The 22681-nt window shown below is 43.6% G+C and overlaps 1 protein-coding gene across 2 annotated transcripts in view; it reads left to right on the forward strand.

Moving 5' to 3' along the window:
- The first annotated feature begins 918 nt into the window (after positions 1-918).
- LOC118589131 (CREB binding protein) overlaps positions 919-22681 on the forward strand; it is a 128267-nt gene continuing 106504 nt past the window's right edge. Inside the window, exon 1 of one of the 2 annotated variants that reach the window (XM_036196093.1) lies at positions 919-1378. In XM_036196093.1, coding sequence (XP_036051986.1) covers positions 1294-1378 — 85 coding nt within the window. In that variant the 5' untranslated portion in view covers positions 919-1293. The remainder of the gene's footprint in view (positions 1379-22681) is intronic. The other variant, XM_036196095.1, reaches the window with a different exon arrangement.

Consider the following 22681-nt stretch of genomic DNA (forward strand, 5'->3'; position numbering starts at 1 on the left):
GACACCACTTCGCCATCACTAGCATAGGGCGAGGGGAAGAGGCGCGGACGGCGCTGGCGTCTTTCTAGTCCGATGTCACCCGGGAGGCTCGCGAGCAGGGAGGCGAGGAGCCAGCTGCGAAGAGGCAGGGCTGCCGGGGCGGGACCGGACGGGCTGGGCCCCGACCAGCGCCGACTCCGCGCCTGGGGGCCCAGCCTCGAGCCCAGGGCACCCTCCCCTCGCGTGCCGCGCCTCTGACGCCGTCAGAACAAAAGTGGACGCCTGCTCTGCGCCCCCCACGTCCCGCAGGCCCGGCCCAGCGCCGCAGCCCTCCGCCTCACGCACTGCCGCCGCGCCTTCGACCCTTCCACCCGAGCACGCTCGGCTCTTTCCGCCGCGGTCGGCGCAGGTGGAGGGGGCGGGGCGGGGGCCGTGCGTGGTGACGCCGCGGGGGGGTGACGTACAGGCGTGCCCCGCCCCCTCCCCCTCCCCGTTCAGGCTCTGGAAAGAGAAGAAAAAAAACTTTCTTTTTTTTTTAATTGAGGAATCAACAGCCGCCATCTTGTCGCGGACCCGACCGGGGCTTCGAGCGCGATCTACTCGGCCCCGCCGGTCCCGGGCCCCACAACCGCCCGCGCACCCCGCTCCGCCTGGCCGGCCCGCTCCGCCCGGCCCTCGGCTCCCGCCCCGGCGGCCCCGCTCGCCTCTCGGCTCGGCCTCCCGGAGCCCGGCGGCGGCGGCCGCGGCGGCCGCGGCGGCGGCGGCACGGGGTGGGGGGGCCGCGGCGCGGCGGCGGCTCCGCTCGGCGCATTGTTTTTCCTCACGGCGGCGGCGGGCCGCGGGCGGGCGGCGGAGCCCGAAGTCCCCCGGTCGTCCGGCCGCGGGCGAATTCATTAAGTGGGGCGCGCGGGGAAGGGGGGGGCGGCGAGGCGGCGGCGGCGGCACCACCATGTTCCCGGGCGCCGCCTGAGCCGTGGGGCCGGGCGCCGTCGCTGCCAGCCGGGCCCGCGGAGGCGGCCGGGCCGCTGGGGTGCCCGGGCCGCGGAGTGTCGCGCTCGGGAGGCGGGCAGGGGATGAGGGGGCCGCGGCCGGCGGCGGCGGCGGCCGGGGGCGGGCGGTGAGCGCTGCGGGGCGCTGTTGCTGAGGCTGAGATTTGGCCGCCGCCTCCCCCACCCGGCCTGCGCCCTCCGCGGCCCGGCCCGCGCTCCTGCGCTCGCTCCTCGCTGGCTCGCCTGCTCGCAGCCGCCGGCCCGACCCCCGTCCGGGCCGCGTCGTGCCGCCCGCGCTCGGGGCTGTTTCCGCGAGCAGGTGAAGATGGCCGAGAACTTGCTGGACGGACCGCCCAACCCCAAACGAGCCAAACTCAGCTCCCCCGGCTTCTCCGCGAATGACAGCACAGGTGAGGCTAGGGCCGGGCGCGCTGTCAGCGTTCGTGGCGGGGAGGGAGCTGAGGGTCGCATTGGCGGGAGGTTCCGTCCCGGGCCCTGGGCTGCGCGTCCCGGCCGGCCGGGGAGGAAAAGTGAAGCGGGGGCGCGGCCGAGTGTTCGCACGCGTAGCCGCCCGGGATGACAGCGGAGGGGACCTTGGAGGTTTGGAGGGAGAGAATGCGACCGGGAGGTAATGGGGGCTTTCGAGACCGGACCCCCACTCTAGACGCTGCAGTCGCGGACACAGCTGCCACCGGCTTATGAGTTGCGACTGAGAAGTTTCTTGGAATGTGTTGCTTTGGAAAACGCTTAGTGGTTATTTTGAAACTCTTGATTCCTTCCTTCATTTTTTTTGTTTTTGATCACCTAGTAATTTTTTCTTTCAAAACTCCAAACTTCATTTGCAAGATGTCATCAAAGTTGCTGTGGTGTCTTTCATTTACATACGTAACCTTAAAAAGAAGCTAGCAAGCTTTTAAAGTCCAAAATGTACTCCAGTCTCCCTTTGAGTTCGGGCTGGTTTTACAGTAAAGATGTAAAATTTAAAAATTAAGGACTGTAGGGCTTTCAACTTCTCAGGGGGGAAAAAAAAGGCAAGATACTACTAAATCTTCTCCTGCCCCACTAAATAGCTTCCCCGCAAACTTTCTTAGGTGATTATGATCTTGTCATGTGCCCAGTTTTCTGTTCATTCAGTAATTCAGACTTCTTCTGGACAGCTCTATGGTAACATTACCAATGATTTGTATTTCCTCTTTTAAGCTCTCCTTCGCAGTAAAAACTTGCGCGCTGCTGCGGACAATGGTGGCTCACCGCAGCTAGCGTTTCTCCAGTACGTTCTTGTAGTAGCGGCATCTGAAAATGAGATTCTGATGAATGGGTCCAAATCAAATTACATTGCTGCCTGCAGATTGGCGCTAGACACAGCTGTTCAAGTTGTGGAAGTCTTTCTGAGACTTCACACAAGTGTATTAAAAAATATTTCAACTGTTGAAACAAAACTTAGTTTTGTGGCTTCAGTTTGAATAGTGTTCCTGGAATCCATTCATGAAAGGAGCTGTGTAATATTAGTTAATGTAGAAATGAGAGGTGAGCGTTCTCTCTCCCCCATCATTTTTCAGGAGATTTTTGTTTACTTACAATTTGTTCAGCAGTGGGAAGGAACACATGATTCTCGAGGAGAGAAAAGTCACTAATGGGCTTTTTAAACGACAAGTTGAGTTTGACGTTTATTTTCATAGAAGTCTACTGATTGATGTGAGAAATGTGGAAACAGTGGTTTAAATGCTTTTCTGCAACATAGAGTGCCCTTGCTTTAGTGGTCTTGCTGTGTTTGAGCCAGAAGAATGTAATCATGTGAAGGACAATACCAGGCAAGTTTAGTCCTGGAGCTTCTAAAGCTTGTCCTCTGACACTGGTAACTTGAAGACTTTCCAGTTTCCCTCTTATTGAGGGATCTTATTGTAGTTTTTTTTTTTTTTCTTAAAAGTGGGACAAATTAATAATAGGACAACAAAAAGACCTATAGTATTACGTACATCCAGCTGTTTACAAGATGGAACCCAAAAGATGGCTTTTTTTGATGTAGCTTCTGTTACTGGATGGTCAGATATTTACTTAATGTGCCGCTAATCAGAACAGAGCTTATCAGAAAGGATTTTCTGAAATTAACCACTTTGTCCCCTTCCCTTTCCAATTTTTTACCCAGGAAAAGCACAAGAGCACATTAACATCTCCAAATGTATGAAACAAAAAGTAGTAGTTTCTAATGATTCTGACTTAAATGAACAAAAGAATAAGATGACATTCGTATTTAAATTTAGTTTTTGGTGACATGAAATGCACCATCACATTGTCTTGAAAGGGTGTACTAGGGTGGGCTGCTGAGGAAGGGGTTGAACACATTAAACAAGGTGAAACCTTGTCAAGAATAACTTTCAGTCTAAGATTTAGTAACAAGATAGACAGGTCTTGAGATGGAAATTAAACAAATGGCTGAAGTATTTACATTAAATATATTTAAAGGAATGATGGCTGGGATAGAGATAGAAGTAGGTCATTATTGAGAAATTGAATACTGTTTTAGTTAGGGGCTCTATCTCAGGCCTCCAAGAGAAAATCGGACCAGGGTGGGCAATGTGTGTTCTGAGCACACAATCAAATTTGAGGGAGGTGATTGGAGGAGGAGAGGGAACAGAGAGCCCTAGACCCTGAGAAACAGCAGCTGCTTGAACTGCTGTTATTCGGACCACATCACTGTCTTGTGAAGCCATCAAGTGCATTATAGCTGTTCCTAAGGATGGTAGTGGGTGGAGAAGAGTGAGTACCCTTGATGTGGAGGAGCCTACCAAGCCTATAGAGTACTTGGAGTTCACCAAGGGGAGTGTCCGTGTATGCATAAAGCACTCACTCCACTAGGGGCCAGGCAGCATCTGAGTGGTGAACACCTTTGTCACTTAAGGTGGGGAGAGCACAGAGAGGGAGAGGGAAGGTGCCTGGAGAGGGTAGCAAGAGGAAGGAGAAGCCGCTTCTCACCCTACTGTCTAGGCAGTTCTGCAGCAGCACAGAGCCAGATGTCATCAGAGGTCAGCACAGCAGTGTTTTCTTGTTCTGTGTTGAATCGTTAAGCACTTTGTAAGAAGGGGGAGGGACTTTTCTTACCAATATATAGTTAGTTGGTTTGTGTTTTGCAAACTTTCTCTTAATATGTCCAAATTACTTACCCTAGTATCTTTTAACACTAGGGATTGATATTGGAACAGTGTAGGAGAAATAAATATTCAGGCAGGTAGTAGACCTTTTTTTTTTTTTTAAACATTTATGAAGGGTTTTTTGTTTGTTGTAAGACAGAGTATTGCTGATTTCTTCAGTCTGTTTTGGAATGTGCTATTGTAACCCAAGCTGTCTGAACTCCAGATCCTCCTGCCTCAGCCTTTCAAGTACTACTAGTGTTATAGGCATACATCATCACACTTAGTGATTTGGGCAGTTTTATGGCAAAATTTGTATGTAACAAATAAGCCATTTAAGAGGTATTAGGGCCAGCAAGATGGCTCAGTGGGTAAAGAAAGGTACTTGCCAAGTAAACCTGGTGATCTCCAGAACCCCTATAGAGGTAGAAGGAGAGAACTGACTCCACAAAGTTCTTCTCTGACCTTTAAGTGTGCTATGGCATGGACCTCTCACCCCCATCTCCCTCTCTCTCTCAAAACACACACACACACACACACACAAATTTCATAAAAAGTTTTAAATTTTTCTTTTGAAAATTGAACACAGGTTTGGCCGTAAACCATTGTGATTTTATATTTTATAATGCTTATGCCTTAAAAAACTGAGAAAAAGGTGATGTATCTAAAACTAACATCAAATTGCCTATATATCCTAGGCTGGCCTCAAACCTGTGATTCTCCTGCCTCAATCTCCTGAATGTTGCTGGGATTACAGGCATGCTCTGTGATCACTAGCAAAAGGTAATTTTTCAAGAGGCATAGTCTCACTATGTTGTCTAGGCCAGCCCTCAACTCTTAGGCTACAGTGAACCTCCTGTCTCAGCCTTCTACTGAGGAGCTATGAGTCTCTTCAAGTGCAGTAGAGAAGTGTATTTAAAGAGAGCTTGTGGTGGGTATGATTTGCCACCAACAGCTTTTCCTGCTAAATGGTAATCTTCATTGTGTGCGGCCTTGAAGGATCGGACAATGCTTTTCTCCAAGCCATCTTGGCAGCATATGAGAAGATACATTAATTGCTGTTTTCTAGATGAGGACCCATAACCTAGGGGGATCTAGATTTGGGTGAGATAGCTCAGCATATAAAGGCACATGCCACCAAGCCTGAGAATTTGAGTTTGATCCCAGTCCTGGACATAGTGTAAGGAGAGAACTGACTCCTGCAAGTTGTCCTCTGACCTTTATACATGAGTCATGACATATACATGCCCATGTACACACACACACACACACACACACACACACACACACACACGTAAATAAACAAATGTAATAAAACAGCATTTAAAAAAAATGATTGTTCTAGGAATTTATCGTATAAATTTGTACCTCTAAAGAATTTACTTGATGACTTGCTCTGTAGCCCAGGCTGGCCTCTGAACTCACATAGATCCACCTGCCTCTGCCTCCCGAGTGCTGGGATTACAGGTGTGCGCCACCACCGCCCGGCCTCTTTTTTTTTTTTTTTAATTAGTGTTTTTATTTCATGTTTGTAAACAAAAGTTTAAAATGGGGTGGCTAACTGCCTTCCTTTGTTAAGATGAAGTTTTCTTATTGTGGTTTGTAAAGATTAGGAAAGCTTGCTAGTTTAGTTAATGGGGTTCCGTTAGTGAGGGTCTCAACTCTTCATCTTATTCAGATCAGCACTGGGTGTATATTTCAAGAGATTACATGATGTCTCAGTCATCTGTGACTCTAGTTTCAGGAGAGCTGTCTTTCTTCTGGCCTTTGTGGGCACTAGGTACACATATGGTATACATATAAGCATGCAGGCAAACCCTAAGAATACATAAAATAATAATTTCTTAAGTCCAGGCAGTGGTGGTGCATGCTTTTAATTCCAGCACTTGGGAGGCAGAGACAGGCAGATCTCTGAGTTCGAGGCCAGCCTGGTCTACAGAGCGAGCTCCAAGACAGGTTCCAAAGCTATACAGAGAAATCCTGTCTCAAAACAAAAAACAAAAAACAAAAAACATTTTTTTAAAAGGTTTTGTGCTCCAGTGAGGTTAGTTCTAGCCAAGGAATTTTGGTGTCAGTCTCTTAGAGCTTGTGCTGGTGGGCTCTATGGATCTTCAAAGATTAGGGCTGAACTTTGCACTATTCCCACAGCTCATTAGCACCAGGAAGCCCCCCACCCCCTTATGCAATGCATAGATCAGTGAACAACTTCTATAAAGGGCCAGAGGGGACATATTTCTGGCTCTGTGGGGCATCTGGTCTCTTGTTCTAACTATTCAACTTCATCATTATGGCAAAAACTCAGCCATAGACAATATGTGGACATAGCTATCTCCTCTTAAATTTTAATGTAAAAATTATCATCCAAAGAATTTTCCCTTGAGCCACAGCTTGATGATTTGAGTGGCACGGGACTCATGGGACTCAAGCACCCATTTGGGAATACTGGCCTGCTGTGGCTGTTCTCAGCTGGGCACAATAGTGGCCCAGGTTTTCTGAGACTATTGTATCTGGCCTGGACAGTGACCATTACTTAGGGTAGGATCAGCACTTCACAGTAGGAAGTGCTTGCTTACGGGTTTGTTTGTTTGTTTTCTGTAATAGTTTTATATACTATATTTAAAATCAGATAAATTTAACAGAAAGCCAGGTAACTTCATAAGGTGGCTTTGTTCTTTTGCTGGCCATTTTGCTTCCTGCTGACCCTAGTAGCCCACAGCATTCTCTTCCCTGCCACTTTGTCACCTCAGGTCTTCAACATCTTCCCTTTTCTGTGACACTAGATGGTGAGCAGCTCTGTTGGAGCTGGTGTAGACTTCCCACAATTATCCCACTGGCCCTGGGCATGGCAGGTAGAGGCTTACCTGCACAGTAGGCCTGTAGGAGATGTTTGAGGCAATATTCTTTCTTTGTTGTTTGTTTTCCGAGACAGGCTTTCTCTGTGTAGCTTTGCGCCTTTCCTGGAGCTTACTCTGTAGCCCAGGCTGGCCTCAAACTCAGAGATCCGCCTGCCTCTGCCTCCCGAGTGCTGGGATTAAAGGCGTGGGCCACCACTGCCTGGCAAGAAAACATTTTTTTTGTCCTTGAAGATGCTTAGTTTTCTCCTAAGACTTTGCTTTTATACTGATTGCCCCCACTCTTTGAGCCTGTCTGTCCTTCTGTTTGTGTGTTATTGTGTGTACCATCCCCTCCCTTTATTTTTTGAGACAGGGTTTCTCTGTGTAGTCCTGGTTGTCCTAAACTCTGGAACTCTGTCCTGGAAGCTCTGTAGACCAGGCTAGCCTTGAACTCACAGAGATCCACCTGCCTCTGCTTCCTCTAAGTGCTGGGATCAAAAATGTGTGCCATTGCCACCTGGGTTTATTCCTTTTTCTTTCTTTCTTTTTTTTTTTTTTTCCCTTTCTTTTTTTTTTTCCCTTCGAGACAGGATTTCTCTGTGTTGTTTTGGTGCCTGTCCTGGAACTCACTCTGGCCTAGGCTGGCCTTGAACTCACAGATCCACCTGGCTCTGCCTCCCAAGTGCTGGGATTAAAGGCGTGCACCATCACCACTGCCTGGATATTCCCTTTTCTTAATTCTGATGTTTTCACTTTGATAACCTTGCTGATGAGCTCTAGCCAGGTTTTAACTCTCTAACCTCGGGTTTTTTTCATCTGTAAAATGGGATGATTGTTATATTATTACAGTATTATCTGAGGTGATGCCTGGAAAGTACCTGGCCTGGAGGAAATGTTCAGTGAACAAGAGCTGGCAGTGTAGCTACCAGTGCATGTGGTTGTGGTTTGTCCTCTGAGGACTTCCTGGGAATGCTAATCTGATGAGACCCTGTTAATTGCTGGAAACAGCAGTAGCTATGCACATGTTACCACAGAAACCCATGTGTAGGGGAGTCTATGGTATACCCTCATTGGATATAAAACAAGGAATTCTGTAATCAGTGTTATTAATTTTTATCTCCATTTTTACTTTTTAAATATAAGATTTATTAATTTATGTGTCTTTCCTGCATGTGTTTATCCATGTTTGTGTAGTGCTCTCAGAGGCCAGAAGGGGGCATCAAATCCCCTGGAATTGGAGTCACCTGCTTTGTGAGTGCTGGGAATCGAACCCCCAGGTCCTTTGGGAGAACAGCCAGCTCTCTTAACTACTAAGTCTCCAGACCTTTCACTTAATTTTTTTTTTTTTTTTTTGAGCTGAGGATCGAACCCAGGGCCTTGTGCTTGCTAGGCAAGCGCTCTACCACTGAGCTAAATCCCCAACTAACTTTTTAAAACTAGAAACATGATAGCTATGAAAAATTTAAATTATAAAAATTTATGCGTTCTGTAAACCCATGATAATTTCAAAACATATTTCATGGACTTCTTAAGTCTCAAATATGTGATTCTGTTCCTTACTACTGTGTGTCTTAAAATCCAGTCTGAATTTTCATTAACACTGTACAGAGATTTTGGTTGATATCTTTCAGTGGCTTAGAACTGTTCACACAACTCTGAAACAAAACTAAGAAAAAGAATACAAAATACAGTTAAATGTGAAAATGACCTAAGGAGTAACCCAAAGAGGGTATAGTTATTCCCTCCTGTTCTGAACGTTGCAGTATGTCGAATCCCAGGGAGCTGAGGTGGGGCCAGTGGTTTGGTGGTCTTCCCAACTCTGTTACCTCCCTGGCCTTTCTTGCTGTACCATAGTGCTAATCAGTCAGTCGGGGAAGCCCAGCTGTTTTCTCAGTTCAAGGTTGGAAATAGGACCCTTGCTGTGACAGTCTTTTCTTCCTGGGTGTCACAGTACACACATCTCTTGTATAACTCCTCTTCTGGTTGTTCCAAGATATCTCCCAGAAAGCCCTCATACCCCTGGACATGTCCTCTGCCCTCTGATGTGATCTGATGTTAGTACACATACTCTCACTGGTCACTCATTTCTGTTTTTGCTTTTGTTTTGAGACTGGCTGTCCTAGAATTCCTATTAAAATTTATTGTTAAGAAATACTTGAATATTATCTCTAGTGACATTTCCCCCCGTGTTTTGTTTTTATTAATCAAAAAGAATATTTAGTTGAAGCATTGCTAAAAATAGTAAAACCTAGCAGTGAAAATCTTACTTCTTCCCTATCTTAAATGTCCCATGTGCTACTGTTGGGAATTTTTAAATTTACCTCTGCCTTATTGTGTATAACAGGTATTTCTTAGAGCTGCACATGAATTCAGTCTTTTGTACAGAGAATGATCTGCTTAATAGGGTTTTACAATTCTCTTGTAATATAAATTATTTTTATAATAGAAAAGCTTCCCCTCTTCCAAATAGTTTTGCAGCTTTCTTAAGAGAACATTACCACCTACACATGTTTACTTATTTGATTACTCTGAGTGTGAGGGTGCATGTGTGCATGGCACTTGTGTGGAGGTCAGAGGAGACCATGGAGTTTTTCTTCCTCTGCTACATGGTCCCATGGGTTGAACTTGAGTAACCAGGTTTGTCTGCAGGTGTCTTCACTTGCTGTAGCATTTGCCAGCTCCCCTTTGCGTGTTTTAACTTTATAGTTAACACAGCCAATGAAATAGCAGAAAATTTAATTGTTCTTTATGATAACCAATGGAAAAGGCAGGGGTAACATTTAAATAGAGTAGATTTTGGTATTTGATTATGAATTGAATGATGACGCTCAGGAGTTACAGAAATCTGTCAATAAGTAGGGTTTGCTTTGATAGTTATGGACTATGAAAGCTTGACCCAATTCTTTTGGATTAAAATATTTTGAGTATTTGTCACCTGATTAAAAGTAGAACCTTCTAAGCATGACTCAGAGTTGAAGGAAATGTCAGAGCTTTTTATACTGGGAGCCAGCCGTGTGTGCACAGGAGGGAGCCCTGGCTTTGTCTCAGAGTGGACATGGAAGTTTAGCTCCCAGCTCAGCAGCTCTGTGACTGGGGCCAGAGGCTTCACAAGTTGGAGTCTTGGGGACAGAGGGAGGGGGTCAGAGATCTCTAAAAGGAATTTCCCCTTACAATATTCTACTTTTGTTCAGTTTGATTAGCTTTGTGTATATTAGGCTATTATGGAGCTTTGCATAGAGCCAGTTGAGGCAGCTACTATTGTTTAATTAATTGAGAAACTAGTAGACATTACTTATCCCTGGGGCCAGTGAGGATTGGGGTGACTGATAACGTGGATGAGGCCCAGACCCAGACCTGCACCTGTGGAAGCTTCTCATTAGGACAGTGTGGGAAGTTGCTGTCTTTTCCTGTTTCATTTCCAGTACCGTGATCTGGTGCAGTTTCAGCTCCAGTTGTAGGAAGAATGAATTGAGAGCTAAGATTCAGAAAGCTTGCTAAACAGGCAGTTGTGTTTGTAGTTCAACTGTTCTTTAGGAACAGTTGGGAAATTGAACTCGAAGTGGAGCTGGTTTCTAGTTATAGTTTCAGAGCAAAGGCTTGATATGGGCTAGGAATTATAGAGAAAAAGGAAAGGCGAGTGCAGAGGAACTGGACAAGTCTTCTTCCTTTATAGAAAGCCGTAGCTGCAGAGAGAGTGGCCTTGTCAGGTGGACTTTGAGAGGAGTGCCAGTGAGACCTCATTCCTCTTTACTTCCCACATGGGTCTTGAGGGAGCAGATCCAGCTCTGCAATAGTATGGGGTTTCTTCTTCCTGCAGACTCTGTGATGGGAAGTTCTTTCACTGGAGGTTATGATTTTTGTCATTCTATGATACTTTAGCTATGGTTATTTATGGTATTTTACTAGTAAAAATTGTCCCCTGGTGGACAAAGTATTTTCCTCTTAATTTGTGGGTGTCATTACAAATTGAGTCTTGTAACCTAGTAAACAGTACTACTGAAAATAAACCAAGGGTATAATAAACTATGGATAGGGTCTTATACTCTGGGGATTGGATGTTGTTTGTAGAGCATGACCTGACCACAGTTGACCTTTTCATGAAGCCTCTTCAGGGACCATTCAGATAAGAGAAGCCAATGTTGTAGTTCTTGTGATGGCCTTCTCTGTCTGAAATATGAAGAAAAGGATTCCTTCTCAACAGCTGGAGAGGTTTGGACATTTTTTGAGACGATGTTGGTGATCTGGAGATCAGTGCTGTTCAATTGGAGTTAATAGTCTACACGTTCTATCAAGTACTTGAAATATGACAAATCTGATGCAAGAACTATTCAGTTTTATTCAGTTACTTATTTTTGTTTGTTTGAGACAGGGTCTTATCTCAAACTCACTGTGTAGCTGATATTTATCTTGAACTTCTGATTCTTCTGCCTCCATCTATCAAGTGCTGCGATTACAGGCATAGGCCACCATGCTTGGCTAAATTTTAAATTTTTGTAAAAATTAAGTAGATGACCTATAATTAGTGGTCATTATTTTGGACAGTGCAGCTCTAAGTTCATTTGCTTCTCACATTTGTCTAGAGTTTTCTTTACGACATTTAAGAAAAAGTCCTATTAAAGGTAGAAGATACTTAGAGAAACACTCATGGCTTAGGTTACTTTTCCAGGGTTATTCACTAGGGAAGCAGGTGTCAGACTGTGGTGTTGGCCCTGGGGATTGAGAATGACAAGACAGGCCCAGACTCTGCCTTGCTGGATGAACTTGGGTGGAAAAGACAGAATTGGACAGTCTGCTGTTACAACACTCAGAGGGAGACTCTGAGCTTGTGGAACACCAGATGGGGCAGAACTTGCTCTGAAAGGTCTTAGGTGGCTTCTTACGGGATGGTGATGTGACCTAAGGGTGAAGAGATGGCAACTGGTTCTTTTATGGGCATGGGGAACAGCGTAAATATCAAGTGTGAAGGTCTGGAGATGTAAACTCTTGATCACCTTAATAGTTTGTAAAAATCAATTTTGTTTTTGAGTTGTTTGCTGGGCCACCCTACTTGAGAAGCCTCCTGTGGGTTCTGAGATGGTGGACACAGATGGTGTGGGCTTGCTCTCAGGGAGTTGGGCAGGCCTGGTCTCCTGTCTCAGCTCCACCACTTCATCCTGTTAGCTGACAACAGTTTTTGTTTGTGAGGGGTGAAGAGGTACACTTGGTCTGGTCATGGTGATAACCTTGGTGCAAATGCTGCTCTTACTGGTGAAAGTGAATTAGTGGTGATGGATGGGCAGTTTGCCAGGTCCTAGCAGTGTCTCTCTCACCTCTCCAGCACCACCCCACAGCTTTATTTCCTTTATAGTTATATGTCTGTACCTGTCTTGTCCCTCTAGAGTACCAGGGCCCACATCCCAGTCTGACAAACTGTTTCCTCAGTGAATAACCCTGGAAAAGTAACCTAAGCCTCGAGCAGAAAGGACACTTTAGATCAGCTTCTGACTGAAAAAGCTGAAGCTGGATGCTTCAGGCAGGGTGATGAGTAGAACATGCAAGGTGAGTGGGGGAGGCTGGTTGGGCATCTAGAAACCAGGTAAGGTCACTTAAGAGCCTTTAATATCAGATTAGGGACTTCTGGTGTTCCTTTTAGGGTTTAAAGAATAATCCAGTTTTGAAAAACTGACCACGTCCAGAGTAATTAAGGGAAGAAGTATTGCAGTTTGTTTTTTGCAAGTCTACATTTTTTTCCATCAAAGCTGTATCTGTGGAGTTAGTTGGCTGCTTTTATCTTAGCCCCACTTAGGGGAGGAAAAGTACCCCCATGAAAGCAGTGTAAGAATTGGAACTAGAGGTCTTAAAAAAATTCACATGCTAGGTCTTGAGTATGCATCTACACATACACACATATCAGATACAACATGGCACATACTTGTGCACTAATACTAAATAAATTAATTTAAAAAATCGAATGGGTAGTATGTTCTATGTTTGAAAGAATACTTGATGAAAGTCCTTCCTCTGTTTCTGGAATCACCTGTCTTCCCCACAGCCAGCTAGCTTTGGCTGTTTCTTCTCTCTCATTTTAGAGCTGTACTGTGCATCCCTAAGCAAATGTGGGTTCTTTACACACTACCCAAAGTGGCTCCCCTGTATGTGCTGACTTACTGCAAGTGCATTTTGGACTGATGGATATCTTAGAATAATAGGAAGTATTAATATCATGAGTAGGGCTCATTCTGACTTTTTTAAAAGATTTATTTTATTTTTAAAATAGTAAGTGTGTAGGGGGTATGTGCATGTGAGTGCCACTGCCCAGAGGCCACATTCTATGGACCCCATTGGAGCTGTAGTTAGAGGTTGCTGTTAGCTACCTGACTTGGCTGGCAATTTCACTTGAGTCCTCTGCAAGAGCAGTACATGCTCTTAACTGCTTGAGCCATCTCTACAACTCTGTTTCCCCCCCTTTTTTTTCTCGTATATCTGTTTCCCTTTTTAAGGTTTACTTTATTTTTATTTGTATGTGTGTGCACATGTCTTGTGTGTATATGGGTGCCTGAGAAGGCCAGAAGAGGGTGGTGAATTCTCTGGAGCTGGAGTTATAGGTGGTTGTGAGCTACCTGACATTGGTGAACTTGAGTTCTCTGCTGAACTATCCTCAGCCCCCTAAGTTCTGTCCTTAGTTTAATCATGAAATTTTGGTGCTATGCTTAGATAAATATCGATAATTTTAGTGCTTACACTGTTAAATAAGAAAAACTGAAGTTTTAAGAAATTTTATATCATCTCAGATATTAGGCATGTTACTGGTATTAAAATGCGTGCCATGTAACCAGGTCATACTCACACTGTTTATGGTTTTTGGTTCCTAGAAAAGTTCTTAAAATCTTTGGCTTTTGTTATCCACTTCATTAGGTGATGGATTAACTGTAGCTTAATAAACACTAAACAGAGTAGAAATCAATTTCTTACTTGGTTATCCTGAGAATACTTATGTTAACTTTGGGTCTTTTAATTAAGTTAATTAATTCTGAGATCATGAAACATGAAAATGACCCAGAAGTCTAGTAGGAAAGGGGTTAAGTGAGCGGGGCCTCTGTGGAGTATAGTTGAGTCCCAATCCTTCCAGATGATCTGGAGAGAACTGGTCACTGCAGAGAGGGGTTCACAGTGCAGAAGACAGGAGTGCTTGAAAGTCATTAAATAAAAAGTGAGGATGGAGAACAAAGAGGAAAATTAAGACTCTTTTTAGGAATAAAAGATATATAAATGTGTGTATAGTTTGAGCAGTCTCTAGAAATTGTTTTCAGGAAATTGAACTAGGGAATTCTGAGGATCTTTCTCTTTCATTTTATATTCTCCTAAGTGCTTTTTAAAATAAGCCCAAACCAGAGTTTGCAGTGTACCTTAGTGGTAGAGCACTGGACAAGCGAGTGCATGGGATTGGTCCTCAGCATTGCAAACAGTAACAGAAACTTCTGCTGCTGCTGCTGCTGTTGCTGTTCCTTCTCTTCATCTTCTTCCTCCTCCTCCTCTTCTTTTTAATGAAAAGCTAGTTAAAAACATAAGTCAAAATCAAAACATCTTATTTACTAGTTGATTGATTGGTTCATTGGTTTTATTCCAGTGGATTCAGCCCAGGGCCTTGTGTTTACCAGGTACTCTACCACTGAACTATATCTGTATTTCAAAACACTCACTTCCTTTAAAAAAAAATCTCCATATGGGTCATTGAGATGGCTCAGTAGGCAGCAGTTCCTGCTGCTGAGCCTGACAACCTAGGTGTAATTCTCAGGATCTTCAGGGAAGGAGAGAAACAGCTGCTGTAAATCGTCCTCAGACTGCCATACATGGCCAGACAGTGGTGGCACACTCCTTCAGTCCCAGCACTTGGGAGGCAAAGGCAGGTGGATCTCTGTGAGTTCAAGGCCAGCTTGGTCTACAGAGTGGGGGTGGGAGGGAAGAGGAGGAGGAGGAGGAGGAGGAGGAGGAGGAGGAGGAGGAGGAGAAGAAGAAGAAGAAGAAGAAGAAGGAGAAGAAGAAGAAGAGGAAGAGGAAGAAAGACCTCTATACATACACGTACGTGTGTGGATATATATATCCACACACGTACGTGTATGCACAAAAATAAATAACTGCAGTAAAAATAAAGGCACATACGCATATTTTTGTATTTTGCAGTTAGGAGGATCTATTAAATGTGGGACAGAGATAAGAGGTGATTGCATTTTGCCGATAGGTTTGGTCATCACTTTGCTTGCCACAATCTCTCTTTTTGCATTCTTTGTATTAGTGGTTTCTCATTGACACATTACTGGAAAGAATCAATGTCTGAATTTTATTTTTTGAATGTCTATACTTTAGATATAAAATGTTACATGTAGATTGTCACATTTCTTTAGAAAAAAAAACCAGTTCATCCTTAAAGTAGTTTTCCCTCCTTTTTCCATCATTTTAAACCCTTGTGAAAACAAAAATATTTTGAGCTAATATTGAGTTAATTTCAGGTTTTAGCCTCTTTTTTGTTTGTTTGTTTTGAGACAAGGTTCCTCTGTAGCTCTGGCTGTCCTGGAACTCACTCTGTAGACCAGGCTGGCCTTGAACTCACAGAGACCCACCTGCCTCTGCCTCCGGAGTGCTGGGATCAAAGGCGTGCGCCACCACTGCTACTACTACCTCTTAACAGCAAAGTCTTGCTGGAACCTGGAGCACCTAGAGTCATTCCATTTGTTATGACGGGTGCTGAAGCTGATCACCTGGGTCTGACCAGTCTACAGTGAGGAGATCACCTTGAAAATACCAGTTTCTGCTGAGCGGTGGTGGCCACAAACAAACAAACAAAAAACAAAAAACCAGTTTCTGTAACTACTTATACTAGTAGTGAACAAGGCCCAGAAATGAGTGAAAATGCTGTGGAGAGTCTCCCTCTGTTCTTCACCTCATTTCTCTCAGGGACAGGTGAGCAGTCAGTGTTCACTTGCTTCCCTCCCTCCTCCCACCTTTTCATCCCTGACCATGCTACATGGCTGTGTGTGTACCTTATGGATTGGCACACAAAGAGCTGTCACATTCTCTTTGAGTCTGGCATTCTACTGTTTGAGCTCCCACTGGTGGATATGTAGGTATTTCATAAACAGTACTTTAGTGTATAGCCCTGCGAAGTTAAATGTGCAAATAAACAGGCAGCTCCTAGAATGGGATAGTTAGTTAGAAGCCATGTGCATATTTGTACTTTTTCCCCATGGGTTTCTTGTTAATTAAACAATTAGGTTATTTACTGACTTCTTTGTGTGTGGCGGGCACGGGTGAAAGTGAGAGGATAGCTTTGGAGTTGCTCTCTCCTTTACCATGTCCATCCTGGGGAATGACCTCAGGTTCTTGGGCTTGGTGACAGGCATCTTTACATTGAGTTAGATTCTCAAACCTTTTTTTGTTTGGTTTTTCAAGACAGGGTTTCTTTGTAGCCCTGGCTGTCCTAGAACTCACTCTATAGCTGGTCTTGAATTCAGAGATCTGCCTGCTTCTGCCTCCCCTGTGCTGGGATTAAAGGTGGGCGCCACCAGGCCCAGCTCAAACCTTAGTATTTTAAAACCACATGTATTTATTGTGTGTATATAGATGGGTCTGTGGATATGCACATGCGTTTTTTTAGTGGCAGGCAAAGAACAACCTGTAGGAGTCAGCTCACACACATGACTCAATACTCAGGTGCTTCAGCTGATGCTTCTCCATCTTTTGTGCCTCTTTAATTTTTTGTTCTTTGTGGAATGGGGCTCTTCTGAGACACAAGCTGGTTTGGAATTTACAGCAGTTCTCCTGTCTCAGCCTCCTAGGTGCTGGGATTACAGTCTAAGACACCATACCCTATAATAGGTTTTCATGTATTTACTCATTTATTATTGCTGTTATTGAGGGGTGTTGGGAATTGAACCCAAGACCTTTCATATACTAGGCAAAGGCTCTATACCACAGAGACATCCCCTGTGTTTAATGGAGTATTTTTGTACTTAATGCTTTGTTTTCCTGTTTTGGACACTCAATAGCCCACAAACATTTCTGTATCATGACATCTAAATTTGTTTTATTTCCAGAATATATTCTTTGTCCTTTTCTCCTGACTTGATGTTGCTACCTGCTTGTTCTGTCACCCCTCAGCTATTGGCCCACTTGGCCCACTGGTGGCTGCAGAGTCTGAGATGGTTAGGCATCTGGGTCTCAGTACTTGCTTCTTGGTCCAGTTCTGGCTGACACCCATATTCCTCTTGTTTAGGACAGTTCTTGACAGGATAATCCTCTCCCTCAGCAGCTGGTTGAGTTGTAGCAACCAGTGTTTCCTGAGGTTTGAGTCCCTTTCAGCCATGCTGACAGAAAACAGTGAACTCCTTCTTCCTATCCCTGCCCCAGACAATCATTGTAACCATTAGGGGCTTCTAGGTTATGTACTAGGTCTGGTGGCCTGCTCTTGTGACAGCTGTCTCTATACCATCCTGTACTTGTGAAGGTTTTTTCTCTATTTTGCAGGGCTGAGGGAGGTAGTGAGCACACTACAGGGAAACAAACTTAAGCTGTTTTAGTAGTCTGGGGATGGCATTTCCCTGTGACTATTAAGTGTACAGAATTTACATAGGATGACTGTGTTTCTAGGACTCTGGTTTAGGGCATGACAAAGAGCATTCAGGTAAGTCAGTCTTGGGTTAAGTTTTGGTTTGTTTTGTGACAAATTCTTGTTAAGTAGCCCAGGCTGGCCTAGAACTGAAGATTCTCTTGCCTCCTTTCTTTAGAGTGCTGCATTGTGGGCTTGTGTTACCCACCATGCCTTGCTTGTCTTGAATTCTTTAAGTGGAAGGTTAAAAAGTGTTCAGTGAGACAAGCTTTCCAAATATCTAGTGCAGAGTGGTCATGAAGTGCATCTGAGAAAACAATAAATGGTCACACTTTAGGAGTAATCATGAAATAGAGTTGACCTTTTCCAAGTCAAATCATTCTTGAAAAGTCTATCAGGTATGTTTTTCTTTTCTTTGTATTTATTTTGAAACAGGGTATTTTACTCTCTAACCCAGGCTATCCTGGGACTTTCTGTATAATCTGCACTGACCTTAGTCTTGTTGGTAAGCCTCAGCCTCCCAGCTGGGGTTTTAGGTATTAATCACTGTACCTGATCTTAAAGTGCATTAAAAATAATTTTTTACATTATGTATCTATTTATTGTGGATGTGTTTGTATCATGTAGTTTCTGGGGAGCAAATTCAGTTTGTCAGAATTGGCAGCAAACACTGTTTTACTCAATGAGCCATTTTGCCAACCCCTTAAAGTACATTTTTAAAGTTAGATATTTCTCTTTGATTTACGTGATGCTTTCTAAGATTCTGCAGTTTTATTCAGTAGATTTCAATAAATACTTTGTTTGGTTTCCTTTTGTTCACTTCAAATAGTGTAGTGTGTGTAAAATGTAAATATTTTAAGTACTTAGTAGGCAAGTTTCTGCCTTAGAGTGCCTCTGGATGGATCCTCCTGTAACACGACTTATCCAAGACTGAAATAAACCCGGCCAGTCCATTCTGCAAAGAGGGACAGATCAGGGCAGGTGACTTGGTCTCCACTTTCGGGAGGACTGAGGGAGGCCACTGTCCACCCTAGTGGAATTAGTCTCTAACAGAGTAGTTATTCTGAGCAGAGATGGAATTTTTTTAATACAGATCACTATTCAGAATGAAAAGCTGGGCATAGTTGGTGCATGCCTTTAATGCCAGCACTTGGGAGGCAGAGATGTGGATATATCTGAGAGTTTGAGGCCAGCCTGGTTGATACTGTGAATTCCAGGACAGATCTAGAGCTCTATTGTGAGACCTTGTCTTAATTCAAACAAACAAAAACAAACAAACAAACAAAAAACAAAACAACTAAACAAGCCAGAATGAATTAAAATATCAGTATTCTGTAGTAATTAATATGGTAGCATGTCTGCATAAAAGAAGTCAGAATTACAGAAGATTTTAGAGAGATTTGCTTTAATTATTTCCTAACAGTCACTGGGGAAAAAAGTTCAGTGTCTTTTGGGAACTTGTATAATTGCAAACGCACACTGACATAGTTGCTAATAAAACTGCTCTTTCTCCTTTCCCCCACTCTGTCATTGGAGAACTATTCCATTATATATTTGTATAATTGCTACAGATTTCCTAGGCTAAGTCAGCTTCATTTCTTCCAGAGTGGGCATAAGCTATTCAGGCTGAGGTTATCAGGGCTGAGCCATAGAGAACACAGTAGTGCCTAGGCCCTACTATGTGGGTGTGGGTGATGGGACTGTGACAGTCATTGTCTTAAGTTGAGCTGTCAGTTTTTGAGTTTCTGTGGCAATAATAATTGATGTTTATTGAGCTCTTATTACATACCAGGCCTGATGTACACAGTTTATTATTGAGTTCTCTTGTCTATGGTCCTGTGGACAGCAGACAGCAGTGGTAATGACAGTTGTGATTTGAACTCAGAACCACCGGTGCTCTTCCCACTAGAGCAGACAGCCCTTCTCATGTTTGTGTATAATTAGTAATATTTTGATAAATAGATTGAGAAAGTATAGGATGATCTCCAGTTCATTTAAGAATAGCAGCCTATAAAAGTGTCTACCCAGCTGTCTTTAAATGTGTACTTTGCAGCATGTCTTGCCTCAAGTTTTTTGACAAAAAATTTTTTTAATTGAGCTAAGTGTGGTGGCATATGTCTTTAATCCTAACACTTGGAAGGCAGAGGCAGGAATATTTCTGAGTTTGAGGCTAACTTCATCTACATAGTATCTCTATGAGTTTGAGACCAACTTGGTCTAAATAGTGAGTTCCAAGCCAGCCAGGATTACATAGCAAAACCCTGTCACAAACAAAGAAAAATCCAACAAACAAGCCTCACATTTTATCATAAATAACATGTTTTGATATATGTATTTATTTATGTACGTGTGTGTGTGTGTGTGTGTGCGCGCGCGCGTGTGCGCATAGTGGATTGGCTTAATGGAACTAATATACAAATGCTTTATGTCACATCGTATCCAGGAGTCACTTGGGAAGTAAACATTTCTTTTCCTTAGTTTTTCCAGGGTAGCTGAATAGACATATTCAACTTTTAAAAGATTTGAGAGAAACACTTGAATAGTCAGTTATGTACAAATGAATACCAAAAGAAACTTAGAGCACTCTGAAAAACTATAAAAAGAGGTTTTTCACAGAGAGTAAGGGTACTAGAAAGAAATAAGGAGTGGATGGGAAAACAAAATATTTCTGGGAAGGGTGCTTCACTCTTGGAAGTGGGGGAAATATGAATGTAACAAAACAGCATTGTGGACTGGAGAAATGTCTCAACAGTTAGGAACTTTTGCTGCTTTTGTAGAGAACCACAGTTTGATTCCCAGCACTCATATTTGTTGGCTTACAACCACACGTAACTCAGCTCTCGGAATCCAGTGCCCTTTTCTGGCATCTGAAGACACTTGCGGTTGTGTGCACATACTCTCCCCTTCACATATACACATATGAAAAATTAAAACCCAGCATCTGTTTCTCCCAGTACCATATCTTCCTCTATGGCTAGCCTTTATGTCAGCCTTGGGGTCCAGGTTCATGAATGCTGAGGTGTAGCCATAGAGTGAAGGGTTCTAGGACACCAGAATCCCCCCCTGGAACATAAGAAGTAGGAAGAGAAAGATGAGCCAAACAATGTAACATTCCAAGGGAATTTATTAGTTTTTGTTCTGTTTCTTTTTTTAAAATGTAGTAATGTTAAGGTTACTGTTTTCTGTATTTAACTAAATTGGCTTTGTATAATTGATGCACTTATGATGTTTACTGAGTGCCTAATACTGGCATTTATGCCAAAGCACTAAGTTGACAGTGGTGAGCCAGACATAGCTTCTCCGTGCTTTCACAGAGCTTGTACCCTCCTGAGTAACAAAGTGAAGTTGGTAGAGTAACTTGTACAACTCACTTGATATGTCTATAGAGCACATGAATTCAGTCTTCTGGCCAATAGAAGGGACGATAAAATGGTTTGTCAGCATGCTTTGATACAAATGCCAAGTCTGTCAGTACATAGAATTTGGGCCTCTAAATGTAATACAAAAGAGAAAAGAGGTTTTAAGATAGTTCTTTTATTTTTGATCTTTAAAGTTTCTTTTGTGTTTTTATATGCATGTGAAGGCCAGAGGTGGCCTTCAGGTGTCATGGCTCAGGAGCTTTGTCCTTCATGTTTTCTAAGACAGGAACTTTCTTGAGGCTCGCTGATTAGGCTAGGCTGACTGGCCAGTGGGCCCCATAGATCTGCCTGTACTCCCTAGTGCTAGAATTACTAGTGCATAACACTATACCTTCCTTTTTAAAAAACAAAACAAAACAAAACAAAACAAAACAAAAAACTTGGGTGCTAAGATTTGTGGGTTTTTTGTTTTTTTGTTTTTGTTTTTAGCTGAGGATCTAATCCAGGGCCTTGCACTTGCTAGGCAAGTGCTCTACCACTGAGCTAAATCCCCAACCTGGTGCTAGGATTTGAACTCAGGTCTTTTATGCTTATTTGGCAAGCTCTTTGCTGATTGAGTCGTCTCCCTAATTTTTATTATTATTTGATTTTTGTTTTTTGAGTTTTGCAGCAGAGTCTCATGTAGCTTTGGCTGGTTTTGAACTCTTAATCTTCCTTCCTGTCTTCACCTCCCAAGTGCTGGAATTGTGTATGCTGTGCTTGGCAAGAAAAGAGGGCATTTTAGAAAGCCCAAAGAAGGTGTATGGTTTGTTGACTGGTGCGTTTGAAACCCCTGTCAGATATTAGTGGCTGTACATTGATTCAGCCACTTGCCTGCTTTTTCTTGTTTGTTCCTGAATTTAATCCAGGACCTTGAATATGCTAGGCAAGTGTTCTGTGGATGAGCCTTATCTTTACTTCATTTATTATTTTTAAATTTTGATAAATTGCCCAGGCTGGCCCTGAGTTTTTGATTCCGTCTCAGCCTTCTGAATAACTTGGATTACAGTTGTGTGTTTCTACATGTGGGTCTTTTTACGAATAGTCTCACTGTGTTGGTATCCTCTGGACTCTGCCTTCCAGGTGCCTAAGACTACAGTCACAGGTCTTCGTGCCTGGCTAATCCTGGTGGTTGATTGTGTGAAATGATCTGCCTTTTCCCCCTTTTTAGTATCCAGCGGTAGTTCATTGTTAAATTTGAGATACTGATGTTTCTATCTTGGTCTCTTCTTCTTCCTCCTCTTTCTTCACTTCTTTCCTTCCCACCTTCTCCTCTTTTCCACCCCCTTTCTCTTCCTCCTTTTCCCCCCTTAACATTTCTCCTTTTCTTCCTCCCCAGCCAGCTCTGGATTTTGTTGTGGTTCTTTTATACAGAATCTTGTTCTGTAGCCCAGGCTGTTCTGGAACTTGCAAGTCTGCATCAGCCTTCTGAGTGCTGGAATTACTACAGATGTGTACCCACCTCTTCTGGCTCACGGCTCATGTGGGTTACCATTTATCTTTGAGCATTCAGAAGTGGTTGGTTGGTACCTGAGCAAAGTTTGCAGACTGTTGACTTGGGTTCCTCAGCTAGCAGTGAAGCATCCTCTGTTATTTTACTTGGCTGTAGCTTTCTGTCTTAAGTCCTTACACTTTCCTAATTCCACATTGTACCTTCTTGACTTCACAGTGGTTCAATGGAAATGGGGAAACTCATTCTAGCATATCAGCTTATTTAAAGAGATGGATTTCAGGTTGGTAGACAGGAAGCCTCAGCAGTGGGAACATTCTT

Source organism: Onychomys torridus, chromosome 8 (assembly GCF_903995425.1).
Source record: "Onychomys torridus chromosome 8, mOncTor1.1, whole genome shotgun sequence".
Taxonomy (NCBI): Eukaryota; Metazoa; Chordata; class Mammalia; order Rodentia; family Cricetidae; genus Onychomys; species Onychomys torridus.